Source organism: Diospyros lotus, chromosome 11 (assembly GCF_014633365.1).
Source record: "Diospyros lotus cultivar Yz01 chromosome 11, ASM1463336v1, whole genome shotgun sequence".
Lineage (NCBI taxonomy): Eukaryota > Viridiplantae > Streptophyta > Magnoliopsida > Ericales > Ebenaceae > Diospyros > Diospyros lotus.
The window spans coordinates 14,799,333-14,814,331 of record NC_068348.1 but is presented as its reverse complement, the minus strand read 5'-3'; the positions used below and the strand labels follow the sequence as shown (position 1 = coordinate 14,814,331).

Sequence of the window (14,999 nt, the reverse complement as noted above, 5' to 3'; positions counted from 1 at the left end):
GGTTGCTAGCGTCATCATGCATCTTTGTATGTGTACCTTGGAAAAATAAAAGTGGGGCGTTACACTATTCTTAAGCATATTAAGATTTGGAGTTGTCCTACTTTTGCAAAAAAGCTCAAAGTAGATAAGTTGGAGGCCTACTCTGATAGAGGTAAATTTGTGGGGTATTCGCTGAAGGAAAACACCAACTATTGGTGTATCAATGCAAGGGTTTAACCAATTTTCAAAAACTTTTTTCGAAAATGCAACTAAGGCAGTTGAAATAATCAAAATCACTTTGTAAGACACGTTTTCAATATCCATATGCAATACCAATACAAACCATTCCATAGGGGCTTCAAAGATATACCTCTTAAATTGTTTGTAGGCTGATGTAGAGTCTAATAACCTCCTGGGCAATAACCGTTGTGCCTCCAATCTCTTCTCAAATAGAAATTCAATTAGACCAAATCGACCCCCGAAAGCATGGGAGGCCTAGTCAGTCCATGCTCCAATGAGTGGGTGAATCCCTCAACTTACTGTGTGTTAGTCAGAGAGAGTGAGGGAGACTAGACTGGAAATTTGGGTTTAAATGGTTGGTTTCTCAAAACTCAACAGTCTCACTGATGAAAGAGTATTGCTACTCTAGTAATGGAGTGGCTAATGGAACGAATGGAAGAAAGCAATTATAATACCCCATATTTTCGTGAAGTTGCCATGTATTTTAAGTGAGTTTAAAATACCCAAAAATATGCTTAAAATAGCAACACGTGACCGAATCAGCTGTAGGGAGTGCCCTGGAGCTTATATACCTAAGGACAAGGGTATACCTTTGACAAGCGTCTCGATGCGAGAATTATGACGCTGAAAGAAATCAAATCAGAGACAATTTTCGGTTCAGCTAAGTTGTATCTTAAAAGATCGAATGATGGTAAGGCGATTCCGAGAAATTGACGGAACCCCAAGGAGGCTTTAATTTTGTAAATAAAACAACCCTGAGATGGTTTCGGGATGAAACAAAGATCCCATGAGGGCGCTAGGATAAAATCGTACTTATCGAGTAATTTTGAGTTATTAATTTTGGATTTTAAGTATCTTGATAAATTTGATATTTGAGGGTGTAATTGTAATTAGAGAATTATCCAAACGAAATAAGGATAAAATTAGGAGTTCATGTGGTAAAATATCAAAGTTTGAGAACTTGAAATAAGGGCCAAAGTGTCATTTGGAAGAAGTTTGAGGTATTAGCTTGGATTTCAAAAATTAAATTCATTCTATCTTTGGATTTGAAAACCCATTCAATTATAACTTTGAGTCTTTAGAGTCCATGGCTTATCTTGAGACAAATGGCACCATGTGATTGGTTTAAGCAATCTATAAATAAAGACCACTGGTTGTTCTCAAATCATTCAAAGGATTTTGAGGATTGAGTTGAGGAGCTTGCTCTTGAGAGAGGGGAGGAAATTATGCAAGAAGGCTAGAGGAAATCAGAGGAGAAGCGAGGGAGAATGAGCCTCGCCGGAGTTATGAGTCTTTACCGGAGTTCGCCAAAATTTGTTAGAAAACAAAACAAGGTAAGTTCAATTTTTTTTATTATTATCCTATATAGGGGGAAGAGAGGGTCACGTAGGCTCAAACGGGGGTCAAATCGGAGTTAAAATGAGGAAGTTATGGCCGAAAAACCAAACCGAGGCGAAACTACCCGAAACTGGTGGGCCGCGCGTGAGATACTCGCGCCGAAAAGTGGTTGCGCGTGAAGGCGCATGGGCCACCTTCCCAGGGTGTGTGAAGGCACGTAAGGGGCCCATTTTTCTTCAAATTTTTCAATTTTTTTTTCCTAATTTAATTCCCTTCAAGCCTATGTAAAAATATTTGATGTTAGATTTATCAAAACGTGTATTTTCTGCAAAAATCTAGGCCGTTTGCTGTGAAATTGTATCTTCTAAGAGATAAACCAACAAGGTGAAACTCATATACTCCAAATCCTATTTTTTGTTCTCTTATGAGAGACTTCTATTGCATGAAACATCTTTTGTGAAGTTCTTATACGTAAACTCTTATTATTGTTTTACGTGAAATCATGTTGCATATATGAAATATATTTTTCTGAAAATATATGTTGTGAACTTTTTAACTATTGCATCTATAAAATTCGTGTGGCCTAACTGTTGCACTTATTTGTTGTTGACCGGGGGTAAAAGTCAAGTATCCCCCGAGAGGCGCTATGTGTGCGCCATCGAGAAAGCTGTCCTGGGAAAACCGTGAGTCTGAGGGACATCGAATGTGGTGTTTGCATGAGTTCTTTGAGGTCTGGCCGATGTGACATGGTTAGGGACCTCCCGAGAGGCGCTATGCATGCGCTACTGAGAAAACTTTCATTGGAGGAGGCTGACATGTTCACGAGGCACTTTGAAATAGTCCTCGTTATTTTCCTCATATGTTTTATACTTACTCATGCATTGATATAAACTATTTTGGAGTTTCTCACTAGAAGATTCATCTTCTAATTGGAGTATGTCCCTGAAATATTCAATGTTCCAAGTTCGATGAGCGGCTCTAAGGAAAAGGAGGTGGCCGAAGAATAAGCTTAATTTACTTTTTGTAGCATGTTTAGCATTTTTTTTTTTTATGTGCAAACCTATGTATGTTTTGGATATGTTTAAGACGTTCAATTATCACTTGCGAGAGATGATGTCCATGTAATACATTTTGTAAATGTCTTGAATAATTTCATTTATGATAAATAAAGCATTATGGTTGTGAACCATATCAAGTTTGATCTAGCTTTCGCATTTGAAATTTTAACACCTGTCTTAGCTATTCTATTATTGTGTTTGTTAGGCTGAGAAGGTAAAAATTAGGTTTTTTGAGAATTTGTGTGATGTATGTCAACGATTGTGATATGAAAAAAAATTTATATTCCTGAAATCCTAAGTTATAGCACACTCGAAAATTTTAGGGTGTTACAGTTGGTATTAGAGCGAACCTAAGGAAAAGTTCGCATGTGGCTAGATGAGCAAAGCCACCGTAAGTTCTAGGAACTAGGTTAGGATTTTTGAAATATTTAGTGGCATACTCTTGTTACTTATTCAATTTGAATTGTGTCATGCCGTGATGATTTAATAGATCACCTTGTCTTCTTGTTATATGGTGAATACAAGAAGGTACAGGTGCGAGAGAGATAATGGTGAAGAAAGCAACACCAACCCACACCCAGGAGGTGGTGTGGCAGGACAAAGAGATGCACGAGCTGACCTCAGTGAAGGTTGGATTGATAGGATCGAGAGAATCCTAGAAGGCATGGCTGGGCAAATTTTGGAGTTGCAGCCCGAGCAAAGAAGAATAGATGCTTTAGAGAGGTATCTATGATAAAACTCGCCAATGTTTCGAGGAAAACCGGCAGACAACCCTGCAATCAGTAAATACTGGTTGTACCAGACCGAGAAGATCCTACAAAGATTGAGAATCCTAAATGAGGATAAGGTCAAGTGTGCGACTTATATGTTGGAAGAGGAAGCAGCTCAATGATGGAGGTCTATGTAGCGAGCGATACCTAATCGGACAGGATCTCAGGGGTCGACAACAGATGTAGAATTGGGGGAGGCACCCCAGATGACATAGGAACGATTTAAGGAACTGTCCAATGGGAAATATTTTCCCACTTGCTAGAAATTGGCTAGAGCTTGAGAGTTTATGAGCTTACACCAAGGGTTAAATATGTCTGTGGCCTAATACGAAGCCGAGTTTTTGCGGTTAATCAAGTATATGTCGCTGTACGGGATGGACGATGTAGAAAAAGGACAAAAATTCTTGCAAGGCTTGCGAATCGAATTTCAACAGCTAATGAGTTTGGTCCACGTGGAGTCATATGCAGATATAGTTTTTAAAGCTATGACGGCCAAGGAGAATATGACACGTGTGGCAAAACTAAAGGCCACGGCAGCTCAAAATAGAGGACAGTCAAAGAAATCCCACTCGACTTTGGGACCTCGGGATGGGAAGATTGTAAAAAGGGCAAGACGTGCTTTAAATGCAAAAAGAGGCACCCGGGAAAGAGGTGCAATGGCCAAAGCATTGTCTGTTACACTTGTGGGCAGCCTAAGCATACTTTCAAAAATTGCTTGAAGGGAACGATCCAAGAAGGTAAGGTCATAGCAGTAACACTAGTGAGCGTGATCCTACTACAATTGCAACTAGCACAGGCACATCTCAAGGAATTGCCCGAAGATGAAAGAGCAGCCGCTAAAGATTGAAGAAGGAAAAGGGACCAAACAGGGGCGAGTCTATAATTTAACCAAGGAGGACGTAGAGGCGAATCCTGCAATTATCTAAGATACTCTTTTCATTTTGGATACTCCTGTGCATGCATTAATAGATTCAGGGTCTACACATTCTTTTATATCGTATGCACTGGCTGGGAGTTTGAGAGTAGAAACTGAGTCTATGGGGTGTCTGATGGTGATTTCGACACCTATGGATAAGAGAATGATGTCCTCAGAAATGGTAAGGGGATGCAAAATCAGCCTGAGTAATGTTCAGTTCTAGGCTGATCTGATTCTGTTAGAAGTATATGACTTCGACATAATTCTAGGGATGGACTTCTTGTCCAAAAATGATGCCAATATAGACTATCATAGGAAGATAATGACCATAAGAAAATTCGGGGGATGGTGGGTCAAATTTTCGGGGCAAGGCAACCCCAAGGTTGGAAAGATGATATCATCAATGAAGGCATTTTAGTTGCTGAGCTGAGGGGCTCATGGATTCATAACTTATGCTCAGTTAGAAGAAAGAGAGGTATCGAAGCTCAATGAGGTGCGAGTGGTACGAGAATATGAGGATGTGTTTCTGGAAGAATTGCCAGGACTACCTCCACCTCAGGAAATTGAGTTCTCAATTGAGTCAGTGCCAGGAACCCAGCTGATATCAATCTTGCCATACCAAATGGCTCCGGCGGAGATGAAAGAATTGAAGTGTCAGCTACAAAAGTTGACTGATAAGGGGTTCATTAGGCCAAGAACATTGCTACGGGGCGCACCAGTGCTATTTGTAAAGAAGAAAGACGAGAGCTTAAGGATGTGCATTGACTATCGTCAGCTAAATAAAGCCACGGTAAAGAACAAGTATCCGCTCCCAAGGATAAATGAGTTGTTTGATCAACTGCAGGGAGCAAAGGTGTTCTCGAAAATTGATTTGAGATCCGGTTATTATCAGTTGAGAATTAAGCCAGATGATGTTTCGAAGACGGTATTTCATTCAAGGTATAGCCATTACGAGTATTTTGTAATGCCATTCGGATTAACTAACGCTCCAACAGTGTTTATGGATCTTATGAATAGGGTGTCCAAGCCCTACTAGGATCGGTTTGTGATCGTTTTCATAGATGACATATTGGTGTATTTTTCGAATGAAAGTGAGCATGAGGAGCACTTGAGAATAGTGCTAGGAACTCTCTGGAAACACTAATTGTATGCCAAGTTCTCAAAGTGAGAGTTTTGGCTATCCCAAGTTGCGTTTCTCGGGCATGTGATCTCAGCCGAAGGAATCTTAGTAGATCCAGCCAAGATTGAGGCTGTTCGAGGATGGAAGCAGCCGACGTGCGTGATCGAAGTGCGAAGCTTTTTGGGATTGGCAGGCTACTATCGAAGATTCGTGAAAGGGTTTTCGAAGATTGTTGCACCTATGATGAAGCTCATACGAAAGGAGGTCAAGTTCGAGTGGATTGCCAAGTGCTAGGAAAGCTTTCAAGAGCTCAAGGGCAGACTGACCTTGGCACCTGTTCTAACAATGGTTGGTGGGCCCAATGGATATGTTGTATACATCGATGCCTCAAAGGTTGGTTTGGGTTGTGTATTAATGTAGCATGATCAGGTGATAATGTATAAATCACGCCAGTTGAAGAGGCATGAGATGAACTATCCAACTCATGACTTGGAGCTAGCAGCGGTAGTATATGCTCTGAAGCTATGGAGGCACTACCTATATGGAGAGACGTTTGATGTATTCACGGACCACAAAATTCTAAGGTATGTGTTCTCGCAGAAAGAGTTGAACATGAGGCAACAACGATGGATGGAGTTCCTAAAGGACTACGACTGCACCATCTTGTATCACCCGGGGCGTGCCAACGTGGTGGCTGAGGCTTTGAGTAGGACTATGCCTACTATTATGGCTGGGTTAATGGCCTAGGGGTGGCTGCTGATTGAGGCTTTTAACATGATAACGGTAAGTGTAGTGCTGAAGGGATCTTCTGTCCTAGTAGCTGGCCTGGCAGTTCAGTTGGATCTGGAGACCGAGATACGGGAGGCTAGTGGGAGTGACCGGCGTATATGTCTATGGGTAGATGAGTAGGGCCAGCCCAAGAGTTCAGATTTTGAGTTGCGAAATGGCATTCTCAGGTTTCGGGGTAGAGTGTACATGCTAAACCTTCGAAAGTTGAGGCAAAAAATTCTAGATGAAGCCCACAGAACTAAATATACTGTGCACCCAAGAGCCACGAAGATGTATCAAGATCTTTGGGAAATCTATTGGTGGCCGGGGATGAAGGCCAGTGTGGCTAGGAGGGTGGCACAGTGTGATGTATGCCAAAGGGTGAAAATTGATCGTCAAAAACCCACAAGGTTGATAAGGCCTTTGGAAGTTCCCGAACGGAACTGGGAACATATCACAATGGATTTTGTGACAGGATTTTCGAAGAGTCGAAAGGGCTATGATGCCATTTGGGTGGTGGTAGACAGGTTACCAAAATCGACGCATCCTACGAGGATGGACCAACCAGTGCAAAGATTCGTAGAGTAGTACGTAAAAGAAATAGTACAACTCCATGGTACATCGGTAAGTATAATTTCAAATCGGGACCCGAGGTTCACCTCGAGGTTTTGGGAGAGTTTGCAGGAATGCATGGGGACCCAGCTAAAATTGAGTACGACTTATCACCCCCAAACTAACGGACAATCAGAGAGGACAATTCAAACGCTTGAAGATATGTTGAGATCCTATGCCTTGATTTTGGAGAAAATTGGGATGAGCATTTTCCATTGGTAGAATTCACGTATAATAATGGCTACCACGGCAGCATCAGGATGGCTCCTTATGAGGCTTTGTATGGAAGAAAGTATCAGTCGCCTATCTGTTGGACCGAAGTAGGGGAACAACAGATGTTGGGGCCCGAATTTGTGTAGTAGACTACCGATAAGATTCGAATAATCCAAGAAAGGATTTGAGCTGCCCAGAGTCGATAGAAATCTTACGCAGATCAAAGAAGAAGGGATCTAGAATTCGAGCTGGGACATCTAGTGTATCTCAAAGTGTTACCCCAGCATCTGGTGATGTGAGGAAGCAGTAAAGGAAAGCTGAAGCCAAGGTATATAGGACCATATCCGATTGTGGAAAGAGTCTGACCTTTGGCCTATCAATTGGAGCTTCCACCTAGTTTGTCCAGAATTCATAATGTGTTCCATATCTCCCAACTTCGAAGGCATGTGCCAAATCCAACCCTCAAAGTTCGGGTGGAGACAATTAAGCTAAGGAATGACTTAACCTACCCAAAATCACTTGGAGCAATTTTAGATCGTCAAACTCAAGTGTTGCGGAATAAAGAGATCCCGTTAGTGAAGGTTCAATAGGGAAAGCAGACGGATGATGAGGCAACATGGGAACTTGAGGAAACAATTAGGAAGAAATATCCTCATCTGTTCGAGGAAATGGAAATAGAGTAGGAATTTTTGTATTTTCTTCCAGAAATTGTATTCCAAAATGTAATAATTATTTAAATAATTTCGAGTATGTGCCAAATTTCAAGGACGAAATTCTTTTAAGGGTGGAGAATATTACCCATATTTTCATGAAGTTACCACGTATTTTAAGTGAGTTTAAAATACCGAAAAATATACTTGAAATGCCAACAAGTGAGCGAATCAACTGTAGGGAGTGCCTTGGAGCTTATATATCTAAGGACAAAGGAATATCTTTAACGAGTGTCTCAAGACGAGATTTATGATGCTGAAAAAAATCAAATCAGAGACGGTTTTCGATTCAGCTAAGTTGTAGCCTAAAAAAATGAATGGTGCTAAAGCGCTTCCGGGAAATTGATGGAACCCTGAGGAGGCTCTAATTTTGTAAAAAAAACAACCCTGAGATGGTTTCGGGATGAAACAAAGGTCTCGTGAAGGCGCTGGGATAAAATCATACCTATCAAGTAATTTTGAGTTATTAATTTTGGATTTTAAGTATCTCGATAAATTTGATGTTTGAGGGTGTAATTGTAATTAGAGAATTATCCAAACGAAGTAAGGATGAAATTAAGAGTTCGTGTGGTAAAATATCAAAGTTTGAGAACTTGAAATAAGGGCTAAAGTGTCATTTGGAAGAAGTTTGGGGTATTAGCTTGGATTTCAAAAATTAAATCCATTCTAGATTTGGATTTGAAAACCCATTCAATTATAGCTTTGAGTCTTTAGAGTCCATAGCTTATCTTGAGACAAGTGGCACCATGTGATTGATTTAAGTAATCTATAAATAGAGACCATGGGTTGTTCTCAAATCATTCAAGGGAGTTTGAGGATTGAGTTGAGGAGCTTGCTCTTGAGAGAGGGTAGGAAATTCTGCAAGAAGGCGGGAGGAAATCAAAGGAGAAGCAAGGGAGAACGAGCCTCGCCGGAGTTGTGGGTTTTCGCCGAAGTTCGCCAAAATCAGTTAGAAAAAAAGAAAGGTAAGTCTATTTTTTTTTTTTTTATAATCCTATAAAGGGGGAAGAGAGGGTCGCGTGGGTTCAAACGAGGGTCGAATCGGAGTTAAAATGAGGAAGTTATGACTGAAAAACCAAACCAAGGCGAAGCTGTCCAAAACTGGTGGGCCGTGAGTGAGATACACGCGCCGAAAAGTGCCTGTGCGTGAAGGCACGTGGGCCACTTTCCCAAGGCATGTGAGGGGCCTATTTTTCTTCAAATTTTCCAGTTTCGTCCCTAATTTAATGCCCTTCAAGCCTATGTAAAAATATTTAAGGTCAAGTTTATCGAAACGTGTATTTTCTACAGAAACCTAGGCCCTTTGTTGTAAAATTGTATCTTCTAAGAGATAAACCAACAAGGTGAGACTCCTATACTCCAAATCCTATTTTTTGTTCTCTTATGAGAGACTTCTATTACATGAAACATGTTTTGTGAAGTTCTTATACATAAACTCTTGTTGTTCTTTTACGTGAAATCATGTTGCATATATGAAATGTATTTTTCTAAAAAATATATGATGTGAGCTTTTTAATTGTTGCATCTATAAAATTCGTGTGGCCATACTGTTGCATTTATTTGTTGTTGGCCGAGGGCAAAAGTCAGATATCCCCCGAGAGGCACTATGTGTGCACTATCGAGAAAGCTGTCGTGGGGAAAACCGTGAGTCTAAGAGACAACGGATGTGGTGTTTGCATGAGTTCTATGAGGTCGATCTGAGGTGACATGGTTAGGGACCTCCCAAGAGGCGCTATGCATATGCTATTGAGAAAGCTTTCATTGGAGGAGGCTGACATGTTCATGAGGCACTTCGGAGTAGTCCTCGTTATTTTCCTCATACATTTTATACTTGTTCGTGCATTGATATAAACTGTTTTGGAGTTTCTCACTAGAAGATTCATCTTCTAATTGGAGTATGTCCCTGGAATATTCAACGTTACAGGTTCAAAGAGGGGCTCTAAGGGAAATGTGATAGTTGAAGAATAAACTTAATTTACTACTTATAGCATGTTTAGCATATTTTTGCTTATGTGCGAACCTATGTATGTTTTGGATATGTTTAAGACGTTCAGTTATCACTTGCGAGAGATGATGTCCATGTAATACATTTTGTAAACGTCTTGAACAATTTCATTTATGATAAATAAAGCATTATGGTTGTGAACCATATTAGGTTCGATCTAGCTTTCGCATTTGAAATTTTAACACCTATCTTAGCTATTCGATTATTGGGTTTGTTAGGCTGAGAAGGTAAAAATTAGGTTTTTTGAGAATTTGTGTGATGTACGTCAGCGATTGTGATATGGAAAAAAATTTATATTCCTAAAATCCTAAGTTATAACACGCTTGAAAATTTTGGGGTGTTACAGCAATGGAGAAGGGGCATGGGCTATGAAAAGAAAGAAAGAAAACGAGCAAAGGTGAGAGAAAACGTTGCAACAAATTGCAAGTTCGAAGCTTTCTCTTATTTTTCTTCCTTTTGGTTGATATATGGAACACATAAACCCTAGATGCCCATATCGCACCCAATTGGACAAAACTAATTAAAAGAGAGAGAGAGAGGGGGGGGGGGACTAAGGAATAACAAGGACCCAGGCCATTACCCCTCTTGTACTCCCACGCCACGTGCCCCAAAACCATTACAAATACAACAAATCAATAGAGCGATTCACAAACCCTTTGTAATAGAAATGATCGATGCAATTTATGCAAATTTGGTCGGATGATGAAAGGGTCATTAAGTGTTAATAGTGGACTAAGATGCAGCTTATGTAAACTTGGTTAGATGTGGCAGAAAAATGGTTGACAACTCTTGGAAACTGTCAACTAATTCTGTTGACCAATCGAGCCAAATGGTCGACGGTTCCTTTTGAAAGATCAATCATTTCTATTGCAAAGGGTTGTGAATTGCTCTATCAATTTATCATATCTGCAATGGTTTGGGGGCATGAATCACTCTATCCGTTATTAATTTGATCATTGAACTCAATCTGTTAACTCTTAATGGCATGCCTGTTAACTCTTAACATTTTTTACTTATTAACTTGATCATTGAAATCAATCTGTTAACTCTTAACAGTGACGTCTTTAACTCCTAATGAAGATTTTAGCTTTAATCACTTAGTCAACCACCACACTTGGAAATCTGTGTGACCTTCTAGGTTCACTACTAAGTAACAATCAGGACACGTCAACTACTTTAACACTGAGTAAACATTTTGGTCTACAACAAGGATATCTCTATTTCCTTGATATACCCTAAAAGATCATGAGTGATAGCTAGCATTATGTCAGGGCGATCCTACCAGTAATGAAGTCTTACTTTAGAATAGAACATATTTAGGCTTTCAATTCATATGTACTATAATCCCTCCATCGATTATCATCCCGATCAAATGAGATTCATGGACTGATCAAACTCGCTAACTTGATGACTATGCCAAAATCAGTGTGGTGAGATTAAGATGACAAATTAGAACTCCTTCTGACATTGGAACACTTTCCAATCAAGTGTACCCTGGCCAGGGGTTTCTTTAATCAAGACCACCACTAATTGCATAGGATGTTCACCTCACGCTAGAGGTCGACGGATCCTATTAGCAATCACTTGTCTCCAAGAAAGGGTTGATACCTATTCGGCATAGAGTTCTACTTTCTAGGAGGATGTCTCCGCAGACTTCAGAGGAGAGGCAGCGCATGGAGAGAGTTCCTTATGCTTAGGCGTGTGGGAAGCCTCATGTACGTTATGCTATGTATGAGGCCTGATATCGCCTATGTGGTGAGCGTCACTAGTAGACATCAGTTTGACCCAGGTGAGGAGCACTGGGTAGCCGTAAAACAAATCATGAAGTACCTACAAAGGACTAGGGATATGCTACTGGCTTATGGAATAGATGATCTCCATGTAGACAGGTTCATAGATTCGTACTTTCAATTTGAAGTGGATGATAAGAAATTCACATATGGGTTTTTCTTTGTCTTGAATGGTGGAGCAATTAGCTGGAAATGTTCCGAGTAAGATATAATTGTGAGTTCCACCATGGAGGCAGAGTATGCAACAACATGTGATGCAACCAAGGAAGTTGTTTGGATGAGAAAGTTCATTTTTAAACTAGATGTGGTTCCAGCTATTGAGTTGTTGATACCTTTGTATTGCAACAACAACGGGGCTATTGCATAGACTAAGGAACCCAGGTCTCACCAAAAGTCAAAGCTTTCAAGAGATTGTAGCACATGGGGATGAGCAGTTGTAAAAGGTGGCATCAAAGAGAATGTTACCGACCCATTGACTAAAGCTTTAACAAGGCTCAACTGGATGACATCTTTAGATAATGGGTATTGGATACCATGCGATAATTCGGTAGTAGATTGTGACAACCCGCTTGTAACGCCCCGCTCCCACCTACAGGTGTTACTCACAAATAGTCAGCTTACTATTCACACACTGGGGCAAAGGTGAAGAGACGGCTATGTTTCAATGAGAAACGACCTAGGTGGGAACTAGGCTTTGCCCTCCCTTCGCTCCACTCAAGGATCTGAGAAATATCGAAACGACCCCACGAAACTAAAACCCGAAACATCGCAAAGTGTCACCCCTTCTCAAGCTCTTAATGAAGAGCTAAGGATGACTTCCCAGGATTCGACAAATAAGCTAACTCACTTGCTTCATATAAATTATGGTATAAGGCCTTAATTATAAGAAAATAATTTTTCTTTGCCCCAACTATTAATCCATTTTCTCACTTCCAAATCCCTTTAGAAAATATTTGGATTAATATTTCTTGAAAAAATTTAATAAAATTTTCCTTATCAAATCTCCATTGATTTTTTTTTAATTATTTCAAAATACCTCAAATTTCCAACCCTTAGGAAATAAATTTTCAAAATACAAACATCAAGCACCCTCATCCATTTTTCAAAATTTAAGAAAAATACTCCATTATTTATTTTCCAAAGTATAGGAATTTTCCCACAATTGCCTCAAAATTTATATTAATTTAATAATTAATTTAGAGGCTTAAATACTCATTTATTTAATTATTTAAACATACTTTATTTCAAAAATTCTCAGAATGTCATAAATAATTAAATAAACGGAAAAGAAAAAAAAAGAAATCTCAAACAGCAGCAGGGGCGGGCAGCGGCAGCCAGCCGCGCGCGCGCTAGCCACTCGTCATGCGCACGTGTGCGAGCATGCTGCGCGCGGCTGCGCCCGGCCACGCCCTGGCGCCCAGCACACTGCGCGCGCGGCCCACGGCCAGTGCGCGCTGCCAGAGCGCAACTGGGCCCCGCGCAGGTCCCGGGGCGCGTCGCGGGCCCCGCTAGCCGAATTTTTTAAAAAATCCAAAAAGATAGGGATTTTGAGGCATTTCTAAATTAATTTTGGGCCTGGGAGGAATTTTCAAAATAAATGGATTTTTCAGGCATTTTTGGAGATAAATGTCGAATTCTGAAAAATAGAAATTTTTGAGTTTTTCCTCCAAAATTGGCAATCAACCAATGTATGGATTGTAATGGTGGATTTTTGGAGCCCAGTGAAATTCTTGGATGGAAAAAGAATTAAAAATAAATGAGAAAATGGCAATTGGGCATCTTAATGAGATTTTCTTTTTAGCCAAGTGCGGAATGGTTAAGCCCAATTCTGCTAGTGAATCCTGGGGTTGAGGGAAGGGAAGGACGAGCCTAATTCCCACCTAGGGCGTTTCGTCTTGAAACATGGTTCGCCATTCACCAAAGGCCGGACAGATGGACAATTCGGGTAATTATTCACGAGTGGCACTCGTAAGTGGGAATAGGGTGTCACAATTTGGTATCTGGCTTGAGGTGGGCGAAAGACAGTTGGCCAGGACTAAATTGGTGCAACAAGCCTCTAAGAAGATTGAAGTGGCGAGAAAGTGTATGAAGATTGCTCAAGATCGCCAAAAGTACTATGCGGATCACCGCACGCGGGATTTGGAGTTTCAAGAAGAGGATAGAGTATTTCTTCAGATTTCACCACAAAGACCATCCATGAGGAATCAAAAGCAAGGGAAGCTTAGTCCGAGGTTTATGCGATCGTACAAGATCATTGAACGAGTGGGTCCTTTGGCCTATCGATTGGCCTTGCCCAACGAATTAGCTGGATTTCATGATGTGTTCCATGTGTCTCAATTGCGGAAGTACATACTAGATCCATGGCAGTCCCAGAGGAAAAGGTTGAGGTTCGTCAGAACCTAACCTATATTGAGAGGCCAGTGAAAATCTTAGACCACAAGGAGAAGACGTTGAGAAGCAAATCAATTCCGCTAGTTAAAGTCCAGTGGAACCATCACTTTAATCGGGAAGCAACATGGGAGCTAGAAGAAAATTTAAGGTGCCAATTTCCCGAATTATTTGTTGATGTAATTGTAACGACCCGCTCCCACTTATAGGTGCCACCAATAAATAATCGACCAGATTACTCACCCGACAAACCACAACTGAAGGGTTGGACTATGTTTCAACAGGAAACGCCCTAGGTGGGAACTAGGCTTCGTCCTTCCCTTTGCTCCACTCAGGAATCGGTCCCAACTCAAACAAGAAAAATCCAACGGACCAAGACCCGAAACCCGAGTGAGCTTCACCTCTCTTCAGCTCGGCCCATAGCAAGCCAAAACTGTAACGCCCCGCTCCCACCAACGGGTGTTACTCACGAATAGCCAACTTACTATTCACACGCTAGGGCAAAGATGAAGAGATGACTACGTTTCAACGAGAAACGACCTAGGTGGGAACTAGGCTTTGCCCCCTCTTCTCTCCACTCGAGGGTCCGGGAATTATCAAAACAACCCATTAAAACCCGAAACCTCGCAATCATCACCCCTTCTCAAGCTCTTTAATGAAGAGCTAAGGGTGACCTCCCAGGATCGAAAGAAATAAGCTAACTCTCTAGCTTCAAATAAATTATGGCATAACGCCTTAATTATAAGAAAATAATTTTTCTTTTCTTTGCCCCAACCACTAACCCATTTATCTCACTTCCAATTCCTTTGGAAAAATATTTGGATTAATATTTCTTTGGAAAAAATTTAAATAAATTTTCCTCATTAAATCTCCATTGATTTTCCCTTTAATTATTTCAAAATATCATAATTTTCCAACCATTAGAAAATTAATTTTTGAAATACAAACCTCAAGGCATCCTCATCCAATTTCAAAATTTAAGGAAAATACTCCATTATTTTAATTTCCCAAAATATAAAAATTTTCCCACAATTGCCTCAAATTTATATTAATTTAATAATTAATTTATAGGCTAAATACTCATTTATTTAT

General features: G+C 40.4%; 1 protein-coding gene across 1 annotated transcript; it reads left to right on the top strand.

Moving 5' to 3' along the window:
- Nucleotides 1–13,451: 13,451 nt before the first annotated feature.
- LOC127812737 (uncharacterized) lies at nucleotides 13,452–13,922 on the top strand. The gene has a single exon (XM_052353260.1). It carries the CDS (start codon nucleotides 13,452–13,454, stop codon nucleotides 13,920–13,922), a length of 471 nt encoding a protein of 156 aa, XP_052209220.1.
- The last annotated feature ends 1,077 nt before the right edge of the window (nucleotides 13,923–14,999 follow it).

Coding starts and splice junctions, on each gene's coding strand:
- LOC127812737 (XM_052353260.1), top strand. CDS start 13,452: ATGGACAATTCGGGTAATTATTCACGAGTGGCACTCGTAAGTGGGAAT.